The sequence below is a fragment of the Salminus brasiliensis genome, chromosome 22, assembly GCF_030463535.1.
Source record: "Salminus brasiliensis chromosome 22, fSalBra1.hap2, whole genome shotgun sequence".
NCBI classification, from domain to species: Eukaryota; Metazoa; Chordata; class Actinopteri; order Characiformes; family Bryconidae; genus Salminus; species Salminus brasiliensis.
The window spans coordinates 30,970,141-30,996,270 of NC_132899.1; the positions used below are offsets into that span (position 1 = coordinate 30,970,141).

A 26,130-nucleotide genomic window follows, 5' to 3' on the forward strand; every position below is an offset into this window, starting at 1 on the left:
ATGTGACCTGAATTTGAAGCCTGTCCTTTCCCCATGAAACAAGGTCATTAATACAATCTGTACAATCCACTTTCAGTGCATCCAAATCAAACCTATTTTTAAAAATGAAAAAAAAAGAGATTCAAGAGTGATGGGGTGGGGCTTGGGAAGAGAGGGTGTCATCTGCCCACCCACACGGGCATAGCCAATCAAGCCATTGATTTAACTATTAACTGTTGCAAACTCAGGCTTATTTGAAAGAGTTGAACTTCTGTAAATTCTGATTCTCAAATGTCCTCCAGTGAAACAACTACATTCCAACATACTTAATGGAGAATGGTGTTTACCTTGGCATGGTTGAATAAAAAGGGTTCAGTAAACCTCAAACACTCAAACATTATTACTCCTTTAAATGAACATCCAGCAGAACAAAAAAACAGCTGGAAAGTGGGCCAGTTCTACACACGTGGACAAAATTGTTGGTACCCCTCGGTTAATGAAAGAAGAACCCACAATGGTCACAAAAATAACTTGAATCTGACAAAAGTAATAATAAATAAAAATTCTATGAAAATGAACAAATGAAAATCTGACATTGATTTTGAACCATGCTTCAACAGAATTATTTAAAAAAATAAAAACTCATTAAACAGGCCTGGACAAAAATGATGGTACCCCTGAAAATAATGTGACCAAAGGAACATCAAATCAAGGTGTGTCCACTAATTAGCATCACAGGTGTCTACAATCTTGTAATCAGTCAGTGGGCCTATATATACAGTAGTCATTGTGCTGTTTGGTGACATCGTGTGAACATGAACTAGAGGAAGTGAAGGAAAGAGTTGTCTCAGGAGATTAGAAAGAAAATTATAGACAAGCATGTTAAAGGTGAAGGTTATAAGACCATCTCCAATCAGCTTGATGTTCCTGTCACTAAACTTGCAAGAGACAGGTAATACGAATGGTAACAAAAGAGCTTTTAAAGAGATTAAAGGTGAACTTCAAGCTCAAGGAACATCAGTGTCAGATCACATCATCTGCTGTTGTTTGAGACACAGTGGACTTAATGGGAGACGACCAAGGAGGACCCCTTTGTTACTAACAAATGGAAAAATGAAGCATATACAGAAAAGAACACTGTCCCTACTGTGAAACATGGAGGAGGCTCTGTTATGTTCTGGGGCTGCTTTGCTGCATCTGGCACAGTGTGTCTTGAATCTGTGCAGGGAACAATGAAATCTCAAGACTATCAAGGGATTCTAGAGAGAAATGTGCTGCCCAGTGTCAGAAAGCTTGGTCTCACCCAAGAATGGCTAAGAGGAAAACATTGGACTATTCTGACGTGGCCTTCTATGAGCCCTGACCTAAATCTTATTGAGCATCTTTGGAAGGAGCTGAAACACCCTTCAAACCTGAGACAACTGGAGCAGTTTGCTCATGAGGAGTGGCCCAAAATACCTGCTGAGAGGTGCAGAAGTCTCATTGACAGTTAGGAATCATTTGATTGCAGTGATTGCCTCAAAAGGTTGTGCAACGAAATATTAAGTTAAGGGTACCATCATTTCTGTCCAGGCCTGTTAGAGAAAGCCTAAGTAACAGCTACGGGGGGGGGGGGGGGAAGGGGGGCTATTACAGTCTCTTTACAGCCCTTATATATATATATATATATATATATATATATATATATATATATATATATATATATATATATATATATTTGGACATTGTGGACAAAAGTTTTGGGACACACTGTTTGAGTCACTGCAGCAACAACGACAAGCCAGTTGCTGAAGTTTTGTCTCTCCTAGGTCTTCCACCATCAACTGTGGGTGGTACCACCACAAAGAGCATGTAGTTTTTGGGAGGTGGGCCGTTCTCAGCACTGCAGTGAAACTGACTGATGTGGTGGTATTTTTGTCCTTTGTCCTTTTGTTTTGTCCTTTTGGTAGGACATTTATGGTTGGTGGACTATTCTCAGTGCAGCAGTGATGCTGAGGTTCAAAAACTCCAGCAGCACTGCTGTGTCTGATCCACCTATACCAGTGCATCACACACTGCTAACACACCACCATTGTATCAGTCAGGATGCCTGCAGTGCTAAGAATGACCCACTACCTGAACACTACCTGCTCTGTGGTGGGCAGTCCTGTGGGGTCCTGAAGAAACAGGGTGAAAGGAGAAACAGCTGGACTAGAGCCTAAATTATAGAACTACAAAATGCTTCTATATGATAAGTAAAGCTGATAGAATGTACAGTAAAAACAGTAGAAACAAGGAGGGAGTGGGTTAAGTATGGTGAATAGTAATGACGAATAAATAGCTGAGAAAATGCTGAAAAATCTGCATTTTGAAATCCCAGTGTTTTGTCATGGCTGAAAACAAGCTGCAGTATTAGGAGTAGTGGAATCCCCAGAACTAGGCCATGTTCATTTAACTAAATGTAAATTAAGCTGGCAGGAGAGCCACCTGCTTTAACAGCATACAAGATCACTCACTATGATATCAGTGCTGTTTTTACTCTGCTTCACTTCCTGTTGTCTCCTGTTGAGGTGTGTTTTAAAGTGGGATAGATGTTGACTGGGCTGCCTTGTAGCTTCTGCTGGAACGGCCTTGACGTCTGAGCATTTTGCTCAAGAACTGTTTGTTATCTACGATGCAAGAGAGCCACCTTGTGGGTGTTAGAGAGTACTGCAGGATGCTCTCCAACAAAATGCCATGTCATTCTAATGGAGCTGACTGAGGCCAGACTGGACACAGCATTAGACAGCTCACTGTAGTGCCACCAAAGGATCCAGAATTGAGTGTGGATCCACAGAATGTTTTCCCAAGCCCAGGAGATGCAGTGACCTCCAGCCTTAGTGATTCATTGAAGTGGAGCATTGATTTGGATCAGTATATAGTTATAGTTTGGGGGCATGGCATGTTATATCCAGTTACTTCAGATGCAGATGATCAGCCAAGGCCTCTTGGGTGTCTCAAATGTGCTTCTTTATTTTTAGCTCGGGGAACTGTGAGGCTAATGTTGCTAACAAATACTAGAAGTCAATACTTTCGTAAATACTTCCCTGCTCACGGTAAGTCATATGTAAGTCATACTGCATGTTACCCCCATTGGCAAGCCTGTGGCACTTTAATGAAGACCTTGAAGCAGTTTCAGAGGCCCTGGCTGAATGTGTTAGCAGTGTTAGTATTGTAAGTCCAAGTGCAATACTAAATTGTGTTAAAGAGATGAGACAAAATAATCAGTTAATTAATTAATAGCTAATATAATTAGACAACGGATCCAAATATATTTAATGTATTGGATAAAGGCTATATTAAATTAAAATTAAATTAAGTTCCGATTTGTTTTGTTTTTTTCGCTGTTCTAGCAGAGCACCCCCTAGCCTCCTCGAACAGACATTAAAGAGCATCAGTCCCAGTCCGCAGCAGTGAGGAGCATCTCCACATGTTACAGGACCATTTAAAGTCTGCAGTGTGGAACATTCAGAACCGGGATGAGGCTAATGCTAATACACACACTATTGAAACTGAATCATAGTACATTCACTCACTAAAAACAGTTAGTTCATATCAGTAGGCAACAACAGATATCAGTCCAGAGTGTGTACCGCTAAACACCTACACACAGGAAGTGATTAATAATAATAATAAATAGTAATAATAAATAAAAATGCTATGAAAATTAACCAATGAAAGACATTGCTTTTCAACCATGCTTCAACAGAATTATTAAAAAAAATAAACTCATGAAACAGGCCTGCACAAAAATTATGGTACCCTTAACTTAATATTTTGTTGTACAACCTTTTGAGGCAATCACTGCAATCGATTCCTGTCACTGTCAATGAGACTTCTGAACCTCTCAGCAGGTATTTTGGGCCACTCCTCATGAGCAAACTACTCCAGTTGTCTCAGGTTTGAAGGGTGCCTTTTCCAGACGCCATGTTTCAGCTCCTTATGAAAATGCTCAATAGGATTTAGGTCAGGGCTCATAGAAGGCCACTTCAGAATAGTCCAGTGTTTCCCTCTTAGCCATTCTTGGGTGTTTTTAGCTGTGTGTTTTGGGTCATTATCCTGTTGTAAGACCCATGACCTGCGACTGAAACCAAGCTTTCTAACACTGGGCAGCACATTTCTCTCTAGAATCCTTTGATAATCTTGAGATTTCTTTGTGCCCTGCACAGATTCAAGACACCCTGTGCCAGATGCAGCAAAGCAGCCCCAGAACATAACAGAGCCTCCTCCATGTTTCACAATAGGGACAGTGTTCTTTTCTTGATATACTTAATTTTTCCGTCTGTGAACATAGAGCTGATGTGGCTTGGCAAAAAATTTAATTTTTGTCTCATCTGTCCATAGGACATTCTCCCAGAAGCTTTGGGGCTTGTCAACATGTAGTTTGGCAAATTCCAGTCTTGCTTTTTTTATGATGTTTTCAACAATGGTGTTCCTTGGTCGTCTCCCATGAAGTCCACTTTGGCTCAAACAACGACGGATGGTGCGATCTGACACTGATGTTTCTTGAGCTTGAAGTTCATCTTTAAGTTTTTCTGGGCTCTTTTGTTACTATTCGTATTATCCGTCTCTTTGATTTGTCATCAATTTTCCTCCTGCGGTCACGTCCAGGGAGGTTGGCTACAGTCCCATGGATCTTAAAGTTCTGAATATGTGCAACTGTAGTCACAGGAACATCAAGCTGCTTGGAGATGGTCTTTTAACCTTTACATTTAACATGCTTGTCTATAATTCTTTCTCTAATCTCCTGAGACAACTCTGTTCTTCGCTTCCTCTGGTCCATGTAGAGTGTGGTACACACCATGTCACCAGACAGCACAGTGATTACCTGTAGCCCTATATATAGGCCCACTGACTGATTACAAGATTGTAGACACCTGTGATGCTAATTAATGGACACACCTTGATTTGACATGTCCCTTTGGTCACATTATTTTCAGGGGTACCATCATTTCTGTCGAGGCCTGTTTAATGAGTTTACCTTTTAAAATAATCCTGTTAGCATGGTTCAATGGATCAATGTCAGATTTTCATTTGTTCATTTTCATAGAATTTTTATTTATTATTACTTTTGTCAGATTCAAGTTATTTCTGTGACCATTGTGAGTTTTTTTTTTTTTTTTCATTAACCGAGGGGTACCAACAATTTTGTCCACGTGTGTAAACCCAATGAGACCAGCAAGAGTCAGATCGGTATTGGCCAATATTCTGCATACTCTGATCAAACTGGGGACACAAAAACTGAATCGGGACCTCCCTCAGTATAATATATAGCAACAACCTTACTTTCAAGTTTTGGACTGACTTCACTATAAGAGATATGCTCCTTATCAGCCAACAGATGATCAGATGAAACTCCTGAGCTGGTTTTCTCTCTCCTTCACTCTCACACACTCTCTCACTCTCGGTAATGGCACTGTATCAGTGGCTGTATCATAGCACCGAAGAAAACGTCTGCTCGCCCAGATGGAATTGATCTGTATCAGACGGAGTATTAGGGTGAGATAAGTGTAATTGCGTAAGCGAGTGTGACCCGTCGCTCGCGTCCCTGCTCAGGAGGTTCTGTCTCGCTCTACTTTCTGCAGGTCCAGGCCTTTGTACTCTAGCAGAGCTGAGTAGGAGGATGAGCTATAGTGGTGGTGGTTGTTTTCCAAGCTTGTATATAGAATATAGAATTGCTTGGATTTGCACTCAGTTGTGTCGATGTGACTATTCTGTTCCTCAGTCAAAGATTAACTGCAGGGGTTTTGAACACGGGCTGTCCCTGTACAGTAGGTGGCGCTGTGTGCCTTTAATCTCCCCGAATACCACTCAAAAGTTTGAACACACCTGGTTGAATGTGAGCTAATCATCATCTTGCTAGGGTTCAAATACTAGGGTGACCCCCGCCTCCACAGCGTTTCTGCTCTTTCTAAGTCAGAATTTAAAATTCTTTCAAATTACTGTTATAACACCCTTAACTCATGTGGACTAATTGATTTGGGGCCTAGAATTGTATGAATGAGTTTCTGAGTGTCTATTGGACAGTTTCACACAGACGGACACACAAATCCACCAGTGAGACATGCAATAGGCAGAGACGAGTATCTCGAGCTGTCTTCACAGCCTCGTAACTCCGGTTGTGAATCACGTATGATCTGGTAATGAGATTCAATGAAAAGGGCGGAGTATGTGTGTGACGCAATGGCACATTCTTAGACTTCTGAGGGTTGATCGGAGAAGTATGCATTACTGTTTTGTATACCTCTTTTATACATTTTAACTCTTTGTCTATGTCATCTGATGGGGGTAAAAAAAAGAAACACGAATAGAAAATAATACGGAATATAATATATGCCTTACACATCTATATCCTCCTGCTGTGGTATTCCCTCAGTGATAAACCTGTGTTCACAAGGATCAAATCATCCACCAGAATCACAGAGAGTTGTTGTTTACAGCACTGCTGGCACCGAAGAAGCCTGAAGTGTGAGCTGTAGGGGGCAGTGACGACCTGTGGAAAAGAGATACAAACTCACTGACTCACTCAAGATGGAGAAGCTGCTGGAAACCCATCTGAACGAGAGAACTTGAGGGATGTGGTCCGTTACACCCCCACACCGACGGTGCTGCTGTGCTTTGCATAGTCATCTCCTTGCCATTCGATCCCTTAGTTTGCAGTCGTCAACCTGAGACTGGCCAGGTCTGGCCTCTAGACCTGCTGTCTGTTGAGGATGATGATAATTGCACTAATGGAGGATTTGGCTGATTTAGAGTCTTGTTGATATGACTAAGCAAAACTGGGTTCATCATGGTTCACGCACAGTGGGTCAGTGAAAAGGTCAGACGGTGAACTGGCACAGGTTAATGCTAAGGGGACTTTCTAAACATCCTGTTATTCTCTAGTACTGTACTCTGTACGCTGTACCTGCTGAAGCCATTAAGAATATTTTAGCCATGACTGCTTTCTGATTGAGGTGCAACACTAGGCAGCCAATCAGAACAAAGCTATTATGCATAACGATCTCAAAGACACTAACAAAACATTTAACCTCTGAGTGGCTCAGAAGACAAAGATGCTGATGCTCCAGGATCGATGGGCAGTGGCCGACTTTATATATGTGAGGTAGTTGGCTCAGTTAAATTGGGGAGCAAATTGTTTAAAAAAAGAAAAATGTGACAGGCCCCACGTGAAATAAGCCGCTGTCACTATGACCAGAGGATCGCTAGTGCGAATCCTGGTCATTCTGCTAGCCATCGGCAGTGAGGCCTTGCTCTCTCCAGAGTGGGTAGATGGCACTTTTTCCCCAGATCACTTTAGCAATCTGAGTCGGGTGCACTTTGCGTGGTGCCTGGTGTTTTTTGGCGCCAGTTCGGAATAAGGCACTGGCTGGCTGCACACATGTCTGCGGAGGCCTGTGTTGGTCTTCACTCTCCCAGTGTCGGAAGAATTGCATGCGAAGTGGGAGAAGATGTATGGGCTGGGTAGTTGGCGTAAATGTGTTGGGAGAAAATGTGTAAAAATAACAAATAATGTGACAAAAAAATATGAAAAATGTACAAAATTGAGCTTTAAAAGTGTGAAAATCATAAGAAATGGAATGTTAAATTAAGTTCTAGTTTGTAGTCTCAAATCTGTTGTCTCTGCTTGTCCTACATGACTGACAACCCAGTCAGTGGGTTTAAAAAAACCCAAAACAAAACAAAAAAAAAACTCCATGATGAAACATTGGATCTGTTTCAGCTTATCTGAAAAGATAATGCACTCTGTCTGAAGAGTAGGACACTACTTTGACTTTCTGTCTCTGTGCGAGACGTGTTTATGGCAGACTAGCCAGTCTAATTTATGGGTAGAAAAATTGAGTTTCAAGAAGATCCATCAGGGACAGCATGCCAGGCAAGCAGTCCTGAAGATAAATCTCCATTCTGGCTGTAAAGACTAAGCAATGCTCCACGAGGGGGCAGTGTTGGTCCGTTGTTGGGACTGTGAGAAGCCTAGGTATATCTGCGGTGGAACAGGGAGAGGACTCGGGCATAACTCATGGCTTCATTCATCTCTCTCTGTCCATCTCTCTTGCGTCCTGGCTCTTTCCCTGCGGACTTCCAACTCTGGCTCCTTCTGCTCCGTCTAATCATCTCAGCTGTTATAGCAGAGAATATGTAGGCAGGGTGCGTTACCCCCAGGGATGCCCACTGTTGTTGTTGCCAGCCGATGAAACCATTTGGTTATCTGGGTTTCTGAGCCCCTTACCTGATTGCCTCAGCGCACTACCTTAAATGGAAGTCGCTGATCTACTCCGTCATCCTATTTTGGGGTTGTCTTTTCTTCTTCTAGTCCAGGGGGTTACTGGTATTAGTAAACAATGCCAGATGACTAATGGCAAAAAAACAAGACTATTAATAAGTTAAAGCTGTGACGTGAATTCTTCTCAGGGCTTCAGGGAAGACTCCACCGCTTTCAGTCCCACGAGTCTCTGAAAAGTCTCTTAGGACCCAATCACTGGCCTTTTTCCTCGCCACGTAATTATTCCATCACTGGACCTCATTAGAGGCAGCAACTCTGCCAGCTCCTTGTAGATGCTCTCTGTAACATGCCTCCAATCTCCTTGCTGTCTGTTTGTTTCCTGTCTCCCAGCAATGGCGCTGTTCATTAGCTGATGAGAAGAGTTGGACCCTTATGTCCCTTTGTTGGGAGTCATTAGGATCTGCACTAGACTTGGAGGTATTTGCAGGATGTTTGGGAGCAGCTGAAGCCAAGAAAATGGAATCGCAGTGCCATGATATTAGAGAAGGCACCGTTTTTGCAAGAGGGAACGGCAATGTCGTTTGGGTAGAGACAAGCCTCCAGCGTTGTTTCCTGTCCCTGCATACAGACCGTAGGGGAAGCTGCAGCCTCTTTGTTCATTTTCACAATGTAATAGAGCTAGAAAGAGGAGATGGAGAGAGTGGGCTTTATTAGAAAGCTCTGCCCGATCTGATCTGAGTGAGGCGCTCCTGCCGCGGTCTGGAAATGAGCAGGAGTGAGACATTTGGGCCGCTTAGGAAAGCCAAACTCGAGCAGTTGGCTCAGACTGAGCTGTGTAAGTGGTCCTGCAGAGTTCTGACACACTGCAGATTTACTCCAGCGAAGGATGCGACTGCAGATCTAATCATGGCCTGTGATGGCCCTGACCTTTGCCTCCACTTCACTGATCACTCCTGAGAATTTCATTACCCTGCAACACTCTCACTTTTTTCTCACTACTGTCACCACCAACGCCCTGCAAAAACATACAAAGGTGGAAGCGAAAGCAAGTTTAGATCAAGTGGACATGCAGGATGTCCCTGAACTATCCTTTACTACCTCCGTTGGTTATCCAGTGGCGTTGGGTAACGGTGGAGCAGTCTCATCCAAGCCTGTAGAAAGGGAAAACTTCTTTATTGGAAGAATTTCATATCTGTGATTAATAGGTTACTATTCTGTATGATCAGTCAATGACCATAACTTGGTCATGAGAATCAGCGAGTAAATATGCAAATGATGTTGTCTTGTTTTTCCTGAATTTAAGGTAATTTTCCTATGGGGGCTTGTATTTTTACTTTGCACTGGAGCCCATAAGATCCTGGTTATGCCACTTCTCCCTCCCTGATCCTGCATAGCCGTGGTCACCCTGCACAGCCAGGGTCACCCTGTCTAACCCCTCCTGGACAGGTGCTCCAAGTTGTGAAAATAATGTGTGAAAAGCTTCTGACGGATATGTGACGCAGTTGGGGATTTTACAGGATAAGGTAAGTTTGGGCATTGTGTCACTGTTTGTGTACCAGGCTAGTTTTAGTCAGCTGCTATGCATGTCATTTTCTCTGCACTTCAGATCTGGTAGTCTGATCGTCCAGAAAGTCCAATATCAGGTTTGCAGGATGTTCTTGTCACCCTTTACCCTCATTAAGCAATCACTCTTGTCTGAGCCCTACAAAGCGGCGAGCTAGCCGCAGTGTAAGCGCATTAAGTCCATTGGACGTTGTCCCCTCTGGGTTTGTTTTTTCATCTCTTGCTCTTCTCTTTTCATTTCTCTCGCCCTGCCTCTCCCCACCCGAGCTCTCCGTGAGCACCACAGCTCTCCTGCTGGTTTGTAGACATTATGCACACCCTTGGTTGCAGTGGCTAGACAACCCCTTTGCAATATTGATGAGTGACCTGCTTCTTCTTTTCTGCTTCTCTATGAGCTGCCTCTGTCGGCAAACTCTGCATTTCCCTCTCCTTTCCTTGAGGTGTTCCAACAGCCTGCTCAGATTTCTGGCTCGTTTTACTTTGTTGAAGAAGTTCAAGAGGCGAAAACCAACAGAAGGGCTTCAAACGGGTGGTAGTTCTGGGGGAAGCATGCTTTATAGAACAAGGCATGTATTCTTCAAGAGTGTTTTCACTTTCACAAGCGCTGTGAACTTGGAAGGTGACCAAGCTTGAGGCCTGAGCTTGTGCCACGGAGCAAAAGTGTACAATTAAACCTGTCTACTGGTTTTAAATGCCAAAGAAATTATTCGTACAGTATAGGTATAAGATATGACGATACAATAGGGATATAAAAACCTTAATGGTGTGTAACTGGATTCTTCTCAATCTCTGAGTCCTGTCACAAACCCTGCAGTTATTTACAGCCCCATCATCTTTGTGCAGTGCCATCTGCAGGAGCCTGGCGTTACTGCCACCTTAAACATGCAAAGTGACCCATTTGAATGGGTTTAAAATGGGAACTTCTGAAAGGTTCTGGTGTAAAGCTTCCCCATGAAGAGCATTGTAGCAGTAGTCAAACATGGTGGACAAATGCTTTGCTGCTTCAGGCACAAGCACAGAACTAAAACAAATGAAGTTTTACAGTCCATAACCCCTTTGAGGTGCTGTAGCAGGACCTTAAACGGGCAGTTAATGCTTGAAAGCCCTGGAAAGGGGGTGGTGGGCCTTGCCTTGAAGTAACCACAGAGCAGAAAGGTATTGTTCTAAAAACTGTAGCTGTGTATTGTATGAAGCGTGAAGGCCATTCTTTTGAGGCTGTATGGGATGTTTTATTGTGATAATGGGGGGAAAAATACAGTACTGGCTGAAAAACAGGACAGTGTGTTGAGTTCAAACCTCCTGAATTAGGACATAACCAGCATATCGATCGAGCGGACAGTAGAGAGAGCACTTCAAAAGCAGAACTGCACTTACAAAACATGTATTCATAATGACTGAGGGTGGGGAAAGCAGGTGGTGTTGTCCCAGTGCAGTACAGACGGTACGGTCTCTCTCGCTCTCTCATTTTCTGTGTAATTGCACTGAGAAAAGGGAGAGATGTACACTTTAGCCCAGGTGGACTTAATGGCCGATTTTGTTGTTTGGTCACTTGCCTGCTCCATTTGACCTTTTGTTTCTGGGTTTAGATTAACCTGGACTGAGCATGGCCAAAGTTTGAAGTCTGGACTCTTGATCACCTCATGGACGCTTTCTGTCTTTTCTCCATCAGGTCGCAATAAACTTTAAACCTGCCTTCTAAATCCTGTGAACAGGGAGGCAGCTTCACAGTCTCTCTGCCACTGTGGCCCCGGGGGGTTGTCGTTTTGAGTTCCGAGCCATGCTGCTTTGCCATCAGCAGCCGGAGTCAATGAGAGCACAATTGGTACTCTAAGCATGTTGAGCTTCACTGGAGTACTGTTGTGTTTAATGGCAGTTTGGGGGAAAAATGGGGACTCTTGGTGTTTGACACGTCAAGCCTTCACCCTCTCAGCATTGGTGGCGTTGTGGGGTTTTTACAGTGTATTTCTTTAGCCTAGATGCCTCCACTTGAAATGAAAGGGGTGGAGCTTAGACACCAAGCCAAAATTTTTGCTTTCACATAATCAGATCAAGCTTAGATATGAATTATAAGAATATACTGTAACTACTATAACTATAAACTATAAGAGCTAACCTAACCTAACCATGTCCTGCAGAAGGTTGATGTGCTCTGGGTGTCTGACTGCTTTAAACTCCTTATCCATCAAACCTCTTTGATGTGCCGGCAGTGACCGCAGTTCGTTCCGAAATCAATGACCTCCAATTCTGGTCATTGCACTGTATATTAAAGCCTTTCTATCCCTCCAAATTCCTTCACTGTCCTCCTATGGGTGGTCAGCAGTCGCTCATGGGGAAAAGTCATTTTACAGAGCTCTTCAGCTGGGACTAAGCTCTCGGAAGCCAAGGAGGGTTCCGGGTGCAGCCGCCGCTGCCGCTGCTGCAGCGGCACAGATAACCTCGCTTTGCTCAAACATGCACCAGTTGTCTGTCCGGCCTCTTTTTTTTTTTTTCTCTCTCCCCCCCACCCCCCACCCCCCACCTGTCCAGCAGTGCCTACATGTGCCTTAAACATCTTACGCTCAAGAGCCCCTAATCCTCAATCTTGTCCTTGGCATGGCAATATCTTGGTTTTTTTTTAATTGTTGTTATTGCTGTTAGATTTTTTTTTTGCCACTTTCTTCAGAACTTTGTTGGAATAAGGTGGTCAGTGTACTTTTTCACTCGCTGTTGTAAGGGAGTGGAGTTCGAATGGATCGATTTTGTACCCAGGCGCACTCCATACCCACTTATCTCAAGCTATTCAGATCCAAATCCCAGTGGCGTGGGTCTCTCGCAACAAAACCTGATAGCCCGAGTATTGATCCAACTTTACATCTCTCCTTATTGTCGTCCGTGCCATTCTCCTCAGCCGATCACGGCCCGCTTCAGCGTATTGGGTTACCTGCATACCGCCGCCGCTCTTGGCCCTTTTGCTCACGCCGTCTCGGCTGTTCTCGTAATCCAGCCGATGAATTTAAGCTTTAAACGAGGGTCAGTCATCTTTTCATGTCCGTCACTCCCCCTCATGCCTCTTTTTGTCTCCTCTCTCTTATTCCGCTCACAAGGACATTCTCAACAACTTGGAGAACTTGGAGTCATGTGATCTGGAGGACGATGACCTCATGCTGGACGTGGACCTGCCTGAAGATGCGTCTCTCCACAGCGGTGAGTGGCAAAAAAAAGAAACAACCTTGTTATGCATTCCTGAGGCGTTCTGTCATATATTTTCTAGTGGTCACACACAGAAGGCTTTAACGGGAAAGTGCCATTGAAGGTGGAAGGAGTGAAGGTGGTCAGTAAGCGTGAGCTCATTCGTCCTTCAGATATAGTTGACTGCAGCAGGTACGATAGTTCAGTTAGATACTTCATCTTCCTTCCATACTTCCACTCGCTGGTCACTTTATTTGAAACCTCTACCCTGTGCTTTTACTATGTGGCCACTTTAGTAGAAAACCCTACTTTGGGCTTCCACTCACTGGCCAATTTATTAAAAAAAAACTTGTCTTGTGCTTCTGCTGTGTGGCCACTTTATTTGAAACATCTATATTGGACTTTTACACTGGCCACTTTATTAGAAACCCCTACCTTGTGCTTCCGCTGTGTGGCCATTTTAGTAGAAACCCCTACCTTGTGCTTCCACTGTTTGGCCACTTTATTTGAAAGATCTACTTTGGACTTTCACACTGGCTACTTTATTAGAAACCCTAGCTTTTTGCTTCCGTTGTGTGGCCACTTTAGTAGAAACATCTATTTTGGACTTCCACTCTGGCCACTTTATTAAAAAAACTTGTCTTGTGCTTCCGCTGTGTGGCCACTTTATTAGAAACCCCTACCTTGTGCTTCCGCTGTGTGGCCACTTTTGTAGAAACCCCTACCTTGTGCTTCCGCTGTGTGGCCACTTTATTAGAAACCCCTACCTTGTGCTTCCGCTGTGTGGCCACTTTTGTAGAAACCCCTACCTTGTGCTTCCGCTGTTTGGCCACTTTATTTGAAACATCTACTTTGGACTTTCACACTGGCCACTTTATTAGAAACCCTAGCTTTTTGCTTCCGCTGTGTGGCCACTTTAGACTTTATTAACTGGTACTAAAAGAAACTACTCTCCTGTACCTTCATAGCTCTGTATTCATGTAGAGCCACTCTCAAAGTGGAGTGTCCTCAGGGAGGTCACTGATGAGTATCGGACTGTGAGGAGTTGTACCTGCAGGCCGACTGGAGCTCTGCTGTTTTGGCCGAACTTTCCTGGCAGGATAGTTTACAGAACTTCTCTTCCTCCGCCGCCTCGCTAAAGCAGCCTCCTCCCCTCTCAGGGTTCATGTTTACAGGTCGCTGCAGCTGCTATATAAAACCGCGAGCGGCCGGCTGTTTTGAAGAGGCGTCGTATTTGTTGTTTGGTCATGTCAACAAGGTTGCTGTTGTAGTTTGCTCGTTCAGAAGCCGAGCAGTTACAGACATAACAGAGAAAGGATTGTTACAGTGGAGTTCAAAGTTAGCGTGATTTTAAGCACGTTCTATTTTCAGTCTCTTCCGGTAGTTTGAGGGGGGGGGGTGTGTGAGAGAGCAAGGGGGGTTTGTTGGGGGGGGGGGGGGGGGGGGGGGTGTGGAGTGTGACCGTCTTCTTCTCAGAGTGCTTCGCTCTTCCACTTCCTCGTGTCACTCGATCCGACAGAATAACCGGAGAGTTAGCTCTGTTGCGCTGAAGATGAAATGGCATCATTTCCATAATACCTCTGGCTGGGGGAGGGAGATTTCTCTTGATATGAATCTCCAGAGTCTGCTATCAGATGGAGTTATGAGCCCATATTAGTGCTGATATGTTCCTCGGCTGGCAGATCAGTCAGTCAGGCTTTTGTCTCTCTGATCATAAAGCTTGCAATAGATCTACTTAGAAGTGTGCACCCCCCTACGCCTCACGTGTCACATTTATTCTCGGGCCTTATATCTCCGTCCACATCTTTGAGGTGCTGTGGGTCTATTATGAAGCCTCTGTATTAGCATGGTCTATTCTTCCCCTTGGGGAAATGCCTAGGCAGATGGGGTACCAAAGGCCAGAGGACACCAACCAAACATTCAGAGACCATTTTAGACCTGTCTGGGGGGGGAATTTGGCCACTACTGTTGGCCATATTTAGCCTCCGAGCACTTGTATTCGAGCCAGAGCTCCTCCAGTGGATATTAAAAGCAAAACAAACGAGCTGAACTGTGGAATCAGTGAGCTAAGCTAACCAGAACGGTGTGGAAAATCTGGTCGTTCGGCCATGACTTGGAACAGAACGTTCCACTCCAACATTCGTTTTGGTCCGGTTGGGGGCTCTGGCCTTTAAGGGGCCCCCAAAAATCTTCATTTACGAGTACCTGCTTAAATACCACAGGGGAAGAATCCCGATTAAATCACTCTGGTCTTCTTGCCATTTCAAGATTGAAAAATATTTGTTTCCAGTCAAAAAAATAAGTACGTTCTAAGCAAAAAGGGTTCTGTGTAGCGCTGGGAAAAGTTTTAAAAGGTTCATTTGGAAGTCTGGGTTCACAGATATACCAGTTGTTCCAGAGAGTATAACGGCCCTTTTCCACTGCATGGTACCCACACTACACTACTCTACTGTATTCGCTTTTTGTTACCTGGTCCCTGGTTCGAATTCCTGTGGCAAATAAGTCATTTTTGGTAGTTTGCATTGTTAGCATCAAGCTAGCTGTGTTAGCGCGGCGCTATTTTAAGGTGCCCCCCAAAAGTATTTATTAATGAGTACCTAACTAAATACTACAGTGGCACGTCTTGCCATTTATAGCCAAAAAAAAAAAAGCGAGAAGGGTTCTGTGTCATTAAAAAGGTTTCTCAGCTCGTACAATTTAGCTTTAGGGGTCAATTTTTAAGGCCGAGCTCAACAGTGTGTCCATTATAACTATTTGTCCAGGCAGGAGAACCTAAAATTCATAAACTTCAAATTCTTGGAGTTGTCAGGGCCAGGGACTGTTACCCTCCGTCTCCCACACTTGGTCACTTGGTCACTTGGCTCAGTCCGCTCTGTTCTGACTGTTGCAGATGTCGACGGAGTGTCCCATTACGAACGCTCAGAGAGTGGATACTGGCCGGGACAGTGGAGGAGACGACAGCAGCGCTGGGCCAGACTGGAACAGCACCACAACAACAACAGGTCAGTTTTAATTATCTAGAATATTAATTAATAAGTTCGACAAACATTAATTAATTATTTTATATGTTTGTCAAATCTTTCCCAATTTGGTGATGCCAATGAACCCACCGTTTTGTAGCGCCCCCTAGCACTAGCAGTGCTCCTGACATTATGAGGTAAGGAGTTTAACACACGTCTCCTTCGATACATGCATAACTAGCCGCCACATCTTTCCGAACTGCAGCAGATGTCCGCTGACCCACTCTTAAGGAACGCATGGGGTCGGGCGGCCCACCCTTGTTGGCAATGCTAGCAATTCGTGTTCTCAAAGTGTGTTGAGCTCCAGTGGTATTGCATAAACAGCAGTTTGGAGTAGTGGGGTGAAGCCCTAATCTTTATGTGATGGGAAGAGTCCTAGGTAGGTAAATTGGGGAATTTACAGAGGAAAAAATTAAGTGATATTGTGTGTTGTGTCGTAATGGTAACAGAACACCCACTCTCGGATACCTCCCATGAAGCAAGCGAGCCTATTGCTCTTCTGTTTCCATCCTTACCGGAGTGGTAGGACCCTCCTGTCGTCATTCAGGCCATGAAGGTTGGCTCTCGGCTGTCGTCTGAATCTCGCCGGGTCACGGAAGCCTCGGAACGCTGAGTGTCAGGTCGCCGGCTCCCCGCAGCGCTCAGTGGGCCTTCGCTTTGTCCCAGCCTTCTGTTCCGTCTTCGTCTCTAAGTGACGAGACATGTCCTCTATTCTTCTCCACGCGTCTCCGGCCTCAGAAAACTCAATATGAGCTGACTGACCCCTGCGGGAGCTTTCCGATCCCTCACTGCTTTCGCCCACCATCACCTCCCTCAACACACCATCACCTCCCGCGTCACACTCTTCTGCCTCCGTGAACAGCCACAGCCCCGTGGGCCTGTCACACTGCACTTTCATCTCCGTTCTGTCCGACCCACCGATTCAGTGCCCCCTTTGTAGGGAACAACGTGAGCGCATGACTGAGAGAGCCCGGAGTGATCCGGAGTGAGGTCGTGTGGGTGAAACAGTGCACCTGTGTGCGCCAACACTCTCATACTGTGGAGACTGAAGCTGTGTCCCACACTGTGCTCTAGTCACTGTCCCCTACATGCAGAAGTCTTGGTCACTTTATAGGGCACTGTTATAGGGAACAGAATTTCACAAGGTAGTGAGCGACCTCGTTAAGTGTGTGAGCTCGCTGCTCGTCACATAAGGGGTCTTTACCTCGGCCTTCCTCAGAGAAGCTGCATGTGAATCTTCAGAGCGGGTGAATTATGAGAATTCCATGTCTGCTAGTGTACATTGTTTTTGTACACTACTTAGTGCGGTGCATTGTGGGATTGTTATAGTGCATTGAAAAATTTGGCAGAACCTTTTCAGACAGCGCTACAACATGGCATAATTTACTTTTTTTTTTCTTGGACATTTTGACAGAATTTGTGAAATCATGGACCTTCCATTTTTAGTAATTGCTTATTTTGTTTTAGACATTTCCACAGCTTTTGTCAAAGTATTTATTTTAGATTTATAAAAATGAAAGAATTGTGTTATAAGATTTATTATCTTTGTGTTGACGAATTTTGTCCAGATATGGCTAATTTTATTGACATTTTGACTTGTTGACATTGACTTGTTGAATTTAAACATTGAATTGTGACCTGTTTTGTCCATAAAATGCTTATTTTCTCAAATGTTTGACTGATTTTCATGGAATTTAAGTTGTTTTCATGATTTAGATGCATTTTCAGAAAATTATGACAAAATGCATGAAACTTTACGAAAATCACTTTACTTAATTACTTTAATAATTACTTTTTATTTTATTTTATTTTTTAAATGATTTTCATATAATTTTTAGTTAAAAATTACTATCTAAATTGCAATTAAATTTGTCAAAAATAATGATTCCTTTCGAGATTTTGGTTTTCTATTTAAGTTGAAAGTGTAGTTTTAATAGGTCTCTATTATAGTAGTTAACTGCAGCCTCAGTCAGAACGGTGATGCTGCGTGTAGAGTTGAGTTTCAGTTAAGTCCTCCTCTCTGTCCTTCTCTGTCTCACTGTCTCCCTCTCTTCTCTGTCTGTCCACTCTGCAGAGCTGCTGTTCTGCCGTCGTTTGATGACTGTCACCTGCAGGGCCTGGGGAAGCGAGGGTCAGGACACGCGTCTCTGGACGAGCTGATGCTGAAGCACATGGCCCAGGACTGCTCGTCCGTCAAAGAACAGCTGCTACAGCTGAGAAGACTGCTGCAGGTCTGTCACACACACACACATACACACACACACACACACACAGCACATCTATGCTCTTTGTGTTTTAGGTCCTAATTCTGTTATTTAATTAAAGAAGTCTGAATTTTCCAGAATTATGGTTAGTCCAGTCCAGCTGTAGCAGATGAATGATCTAAATCAGTAATTATATTCTGCTGTCTATATTGTCAATATTTATAATTCCTTATAACTATACTACACTATTTGGACAAAGGTATTGGAACACCTGCTGTATCAATCTAATTAAAAAAAAGTTGAATCCTTTTCATCAGAGCAATATTCTGAGATTACTTCCGATGAATCACAAGTTAAAATGCTAGCTAGCACGTCCTTGGATTTTTGGGTGGGAGAACAAATAAATGCCTAATTAACAGTCTAGAGGACTCTGTTTATTTTCTTATAATATCTCAGTGTAGTTTTGAGAACTATAACCTCAAACACAAGGAAGCTCAGACACAGAAGCTTTAATAGAGAAACTTCTGTAATAAAAGTCACTAGGCTCTGTAAAGCCAAACTTGGTAAGACAATTAGTTTGTGTTATTCATCGATTTAGATTAATATATATGTATATTGACGCCAATACTGGCTCTTGCACACAGTATTAGTATCGGCAATAGAGAGCACAGATACCATGAAGCTTACTGACGCCAGTCTTAAACAGTTATTACCATTAAACAGATATTTCATATACATTTTACATTACACATGTGGACAAAATTGTTGGTACCCCTCGGTTAATGAAGGAAAAAACTCACAATGGTCACAGAAATAACTTGACAAAAGTAATAATAAATAAAAATTCTATGAAAATGAACAAATGAAAATCCGAGATTGACTTTGAACCATGCTTCAACAGAATTATTTTAAAAAGTAAACTCATTAAACAGGCCTGGACAAAAATGATGGTACTTCTGAAAATAATGTGACCTGGGACATGTTAAATCAAGGTGTGTCCACTAATTAGCATCACAGGTGTCTACAGTCTTGCATTCAGTCAGTGGGCCTATATATAGGGCTACAGGTAGTCACTGTGCTGTTTGGTGACATGGTGTGTACCACACTCAACATGGACCAGAGGAAGTGAAGGAAAGTTGTCTCAGGAGATTAGAAAGAAAATTATAGACAAGCATGTTAAAGGTAAATGTTATAAGACCATCTCCAAGCAGCTTGATGTTCCTGTACAGTTGCACATATTATTTAGAAATTTAAGGTAGCCAGCCTCCCTGGACATGGCTGCAGGAGGACAATTGATGACAAATCAAAGAGACGGATAATATGAATGGTAACAAAAGAGCCCAGAAAGAAATTAAAGGTGACCTTCAAGCTCAAGGAACATCAGTGTCAGGTCGCACCATCCGTCGTTGCCAAAGTGGACTTCATGGGAGACGACCAAGGAGGACACCATTGTTGAAAACAAATGGAAAAATGATTCACAGATTGAAAAATGAAGCATATCAAGAAAAGATCACTATTCCTACTGTGAAACATGGAGGAGGCTCTGTTATGTTCTGGGGCTGCTTTGCTGCATCTGGCACAGGGTGTCTTGAATCTGTGCAGGATACAATGAAATCTCAAGACTATCAAAGGATTCTAGAGAGAAGTGTGATGACCAGTGCTACACAGCTTGGTCTCAGGTGCAGGTCATGGGTCTTGCAACAGGATAATGACCCAAAACACCCAAAACACACTAACCGCTAAAACACCCAAGAATGGCTAAGAGGAAAACATTGGACTATTCTGAAGTGGCCTTCTATGAGTCCTGACCTAAATCCTATTGAGCATCTTTGGAAGGAGCTGAAACATGCCATCTGGAAAAGGCACCCTTCAAACCTGAGACAACTGGAGCAGTTTGCTCATGAGGAATGGCCCAAAATACCTGCTGAATGGTGCAGAAGTCTCATTGACAGTTACAGGAATCGTCCAGGCCTGTTTTATGATTTTTTTTTTTTTTAATAATTCTGTTGAAGCATGGTTGACAAGCAATGTCTGACTTTCATGTCAGATTTTCACTTGTCAGATTCAAGTTATTTCTGTGACCATTGTGTGTTTTTCTTTCATTAACCGAGGGGTACCAACAATTTTGTCCACGTGTGTAGCACTTTTTTTTTCTTTTTGCAAATGTGCTGTTCAACCAGTAAACACTGCCCTTTCAACTTTCAAGCTTATTGGATCTTATTTGGCATAAAAATAAAAAAGTAAAAGCCTATCAAAAGTCAAACTCTATAAATATCAGGATATATATCATAGATTATAGTTCAGCAGATACTTGAAAATCTGGTATTGAAAAGGAAAAAGTGGTATTGGTGCCTCCCTAATATATATAATTTTTCTTTTTGTTTATATATTCTTATAAATTGTCTTCAACTGTATTTACATAAAAAAAAACTATTATCAGAGAGAGACCACATGATATGTTTACATCTTATATCCCAGCTGATGGACCCTCTTCTTTTCTTGCCCGGGTTGGAGTGGCAACTCTGCAGTGTTTCATCTCAAATATTACTGCGTGTCGATACTGATGCAACCCCATCTGCGACATCTGCGAGTCTGGCAGTAACCCTCCTCTGCTGAGGATGCACCGTTGTTCGGTCCACTGTGTGTGACTAATACATACCAGCCTGTTCTGTCAGCACGATCGATTTGTGCCGTTCTTACCGACTACGCCAACCTCGGTAATTATAGGTTTCTGCCTCAGACGGTCTTTATAGCAGCAGGGGAAAAAAAAGCTGGCCTTAAGAAACTTTCGTTAAACACGCCCACTACGTACGGCCGAGCAGACTGCTTTGGGCGGTAATGGTATGCCCCTCACGGCCAGCACAAAGACGGCACAGCAGGGCCTCCGGCGTGGGCCAGAGGCCCAGAGTCCACTGGGAGAAATAGAGGGATGGTGGGGGAGTGGAGGAGCTTGATGGGTCAGCCCTGCTGGAACTTGCCAAGAACCTAAGCATCTTTTGAAAGTTTTCAAAAGCTTTGTCTGCTGAGGTATTAATGGTAGATGGAGTTGGAGAGATGTGATAAGCCTACAAAGGGAAGTCGGGCAACCTGCAGATGAGAAGAGTTGGTGGAGTTGTTTAATTAATAGACTGGATGGATACTGCAAGCCAGTGTTTCCATGCAAGAATCATGGAGGATCTTAGCAAGCAGATTTGAGCACTGCCACTATTTCTAAATGGGAAACTAGGATCCGTAGGGCGGGGATCAGAACCGAACTCCAGCAAAGCAATCCAGACCTGCATGCAAAGTGTGCCTCAGGTGAAATCGATCACCTCGTGGAATTTTCATACTGCAGTTCTTGATTAAACTCCAACGAATGTGATGGAAAGAGGAGCTTTAATTATCGTCATGTGTTCTTCGTACGCTGTGTTTCCTCAGGCGTTCCGCAGACAGCAGATATTCTGCTCCCTGCACCGAACACCTTAATTATGCAATTGACCTTTAGTCATATTGGAGGAAGAAACATGACAGGACAGAGACGTCGCTACACCACGTCTTGGTTGCCTGTTGTTGTGATTTATTATAGATGCTTTGAGTCTTGCCTGGTTCTTCCAGGTTGTGTCCTGCAAATCCGCCCTTGAAGATGCAAATCTGCTTTTGGCCAGGTTTACTAACCCAGAGCTCTGTTCCATTCCTTGTTCTCTGCTTTGCCATTCATTTTATGCTCATCTATTTTGCAAGCGCAATTGACTTCTCCAGACTTGTCAATAGTGCTTGTCAATTCCTTGCATTCACATGTGCCTTCTGAGCATAATGCAGCTTTTTAGGATTCATGAGGCCTTGTAAAAGTCTCATTCCGGCTGCCGCACTCTGAGCCGGCACCGCTTTTCAGCAAGGTGCAAATCATATCGACTCTTCAGCCAGGATGAATGGCGCCATATGCTCCACAATACCAGGCACGATTTTCAAACAAGACACACAAAGCATCATCCTCCACTGTTATGGCCTTTTTCGTCAGCCAGAAATGTCAATATAGCTGTCTAAGGCCACTGATTTCATTATCTACCTCTTGTCTACCTGAGGCTATGTAAAGGGCAGTGATGGGAGGCTACATGCTAATCTGTAGCCTATTTGTTAATAGTGGAGGTCATAGGCTTAATGAATGGTTCTGCAGACTGGGCTTCTGTGCGGTACAATGTGGGGAGTCAGGAAATCTCTTGGAAGGTGTGCATTTGAAAGGCATCCTTCTTGTCACATGCAAGAACGGAGAAAAAGGGGTGAGTGAATATAGACATCCATTCTCATATAGAGCTAATGGATTTAATGATTGATTTAGCAGGCCTTTGTTTGTGGGAGTGAAGGTAAGTGTGTTCTAAAGAACATGCCCCTGCCCTGGATGCTCAAGTGTTTTGGGGGATCCAACTGAACTCTGGTCGCTGACGCTTTGGGGAATGATCTTTGGGTTAGGGTCAACTGCCAAAGTTGACTGCCGGAATCAGTCCAAGGTTGATGCGTGCTCTATGACAAGCAGCCTCTGAAGTGGCCTGAGGTTGGGAATACTAGCTGATCTTGGAAGAACATGCCCCTGCCCTGGGTGCTCAAGTGTTTTTGTGGATCCAGCTGTTCTTCGGTCACCGCCAGTTTGGCGAATGGTCTTTGGAGTGGCCTTGGCAATGCTGGCCAAAGCAGATACTGGAGAAGTCCAAGGTTGACACAAGCTCTCTGCAGTAGCCTGAGATTGGAGTAATAGTTGATCTCTGATCAGTTTTGCTTTGGCAGACTGCCTCTGGCATGGCCTGAGGTTGGGAATACTAGCTGATCCTGGAAGAACATGCCCTTGCCCTTGGTGCTCAAGTGTTTTTGGAGGTCCAGCCACCGGTTTGAGGAATGGTCTTTGGAGTGGTCTTGGCAAAGCAGATACTGAAAAAGTCCAAGGTTCACACATGCTCAATGCAGTAGCCCGAGATTGGAATAATGATCTTTGATCAGTTCTGCTTCAATGAATGGCTTCTGAAGTGACCTGAGGTTGGGAATCGTAGTGGATTTCGGATCCGAACCAGGTTTTTGCGTGCTTTCCCGAAGAACATTTCGATTCTCACCCAGGCTCTCTTCCTGGGGATGAAAGGATAAGTGTAGAAGGATGGAAGGCTAGCGAATCAGACGGATAAAGATACAGACAATCCCTCTTGTTCTGTTGATCTGACCCTAACCAATGCATTTGATGATCTTACAAATGCGCAACTCTAGGGTGTAACGCAACAACCCCACTCCCTTTCTTAGCATTTGATGTTCAAGGATAGCTTCGTAGCATAGGTTTATGCCAAAAGTTGGTGGTATGTATTTTAACAGGCTGTCTCTCATTGCCTTTCCACCCCTTCGTTCCTTTTGGGCTAAGGCTAAGGAAGCTGTCTTGAAATTACCTTCAGTTTTCTGACAGCTAGATGAAAGACAGTGCTCCATGGAGCTGAAACACCCGCCATCCTCTGAAAGGGCAGCATTTTCATCAAAAGGCGGTGTGAAATAAATAATTTTGCCATGGAACCACGTTTAGAAAGGAAAGATTCGTGATCTGCAGGCAGCATTGTGGAGTATATACACCACGCTTCCCTTCTGTTATGCATACCTTTTTGTAACTATGCCATTCACCTCCCGACCTCCCCACCCACCCACTTACTCATTCACTGAATGTGTGAACCCACTCTGGCCTCTATAGAATGTATGTTTCATTAAATGGCCCCAAGCAAGGGTTCTCTATACAGTGCGAGCATGGTCCGTCACGCTGGATTTCGAGTCCTCCCTCCAGCCATTCTGGATCATTCTGTCCCCGAGCTCTCGCTCAGGAGATGGATGGTGTGTTCCCCCTTCCCCTCGCCCACCACCAAAAAAAAAAAGAAAAAAGCCAGCCTCTCAATCGCCTCATCAGCATTCTACGCAGGCAGCCGCTTCCTTCATCGCCAGCTCTTGGGTCAGTTACTTATTGTGTGTCATGATGGATATGATTAGGGCCGGAGACTTTGTGAAGCCCTGAATACTGATTCGGGATCAGTTATGCATGGCCGTGCTCCTCTTTAAGGTGCGCCCAGCGCTGGCTGATGTTCCCGAGTTCCTGCTCACCAGGCCAGATTAATTCCTTCGTTAAGCGGCGGGCGCACTCCATCGGTGAAGAGTCGACTCTTTATTTGCATGTCATAATTAAGTCGGTGGCTTTACTGTGTTGTTCCCTGCACCATTAATTTCCATTTTGTTATTTAGTTCCCTTATTGTGCTATAAACAAAGCCCAGAGAAGGCATTTGCTTTCATTATGACCTGGTGAGTAGTGTTGTGGGTTTGAAAAGGTTTGTCCCGAGGGTAAGCCACTATGCAGAATTAGACGGGCCTGGCTAATTTACGGGCATGTTTGTTTGTGTGTTCTTGCCTTTGCAGATTGAAGAGGATGGATCAGTTGACGAGTCTGTAGATTTGGACTCCAGTCCGTCTTCAGAAGAGCCAAACAGCCAACGGCAGGTAAAGACGTAGGAGAGGGAAGCTAGACTCTTCTTTGCTTTGTTTCATTGTTTAAATAAACAACTCTCCAACTCCATACTGGGTTAAAAATAAGCCACCTAGGTGTCATGCCAGGCCAAATCTTTTTCTACAGGCCCCTTTCTCCTTCTTCGCTCGGAGAATACCAACTCATTCACTTTAACTCGGTCGGAAAATATGATTAAACTCCCACCACGTTCCCAGACTGTAGGAGCACGAAAGCTGAGCTCAGGCCACATGCCCTTTACTTCCCCTTGCGAGAGCAATTCATTTTTGGTTATACGTAATTTTTTTCCCCTTCATCAATTAATAAAGCCCTTTTCATTAGGGCTGCCCTGCTTATCACCGCTCTTGCCCTTGGGTTTTATTCTGCAATCTCCGTAGAGCGCTCCGGAGAATAGCAAGGCTGATAAAGCCGCATCACTCAAGCTCACAGCTCGTCCCTTTCTACAGCTGCTTCAACGCAACAAGAATCTCCATACCACAGATATTACGAGCCATCCTTATTTTTGTTCCCTGCCTAACTGCACAGCAGCTTCCTAAAGACTGCTTATAATGAGGCTCACGTTGTTGATTTTTGTGGGCAACCTGATCCATAGTGGTGCTGGAGCTAACTAGTTCTGAGACCTCCCCTTCGCTGCGATTGGTCCTTAAAATACACCTCATTAGTTCTGAGACCTCCCCCCTGACTGTGATTGGTCCCCAGTAAACACCTCATTAGTTCTGAGACCCTCCCCCTGACTGTGATTGGTCCTTAATAAACACCTCATTAGTTCTGAGACCTCCCCTTCGCTGCGATTGGTCCTGAGCCCTCCTCCTGACTTTGATTTGTCCACATTTCCACATTTTCCATAATTGATTCATCATTTCAGGTGTAAAGGTTGCTTTAGGCCTTGTGTGTTTGCTGTCATACATGTAAATAGGACTTTAAATAGGGTACTCTTTTATTCGGCTCGTCTTGTAAACGTCTTGCTTTGGTTTTTTGGAGTTTCTTAGACAAACAAAGGGCAGCTGGGACTACTGCATGCATGTAAACATAATTAATGAGCGCTTTTGGGCTAAAATTCTAACGCTTTGATTTTAGCACCTGAAGTGCTGTGATCTGCTGCCTCTCAAAGCATGGTTACATTTCTGTGCCTCATTTGCAGTTGTTTGTTTCGTTTCTCCCCTTTTTTTCCCTCTCTTTCGTCATGATAATTGCGGCCTTTCCATTTATCTCCATCTGAGGGGCATCATGCAACAGTGAGCTTTTATGCCGGTTAGTCCTGGTGGGCTCTCCTGTGCCCCGACCCCACCTGCTGTTTTTTTTTGTTTGCTTGTTTTTTGCTTTGCTGGTACTGTGTGTACCTGTCCGTGACTCAGAAATAGCTCATGCTGGCTGATGGGTTTTATTGACGTAAAGAAAATCCTAAAAATGTAGTGCTGCACTTTGGTTTCTCTACAATTGCTGCT

General features: G+C 44.0%; 1 protein-coding gene across 2 annotated transcripts in view; it reads left to right on the forward strand.

Moving 5' to 3' along the window:
- The window catches only part of ccser2b (coiled-coil serine-rich protein 2b), a 75,737-nt gene that overhangs the window by 25,834 nt on the left and 23,773 nt on the right, over positions 1-26,130 (forward strand). For both annotated transcript variants that reach the window (XM_072666635.1, XM_072666636.1), the window contains exons 4-7: positions 12,868-12,967; positions 15,843-15,954; positions 18,047-18,203; positions 24,580-24,660. In XM_072666635.1, coding sequence (XP_072522736.1) covers positions 12,868-12,967; positions 15,843-15,954; positions 18,047-18,203; positions 24,580-24,660 — 450 coding nt within the window. The remainder of the gene's footprint in view (positions 1-12,867; positions 12,968-15,842; positions 15,955-18,046; positions 18,204-24,579; positions 24,661-26,130) is intronic.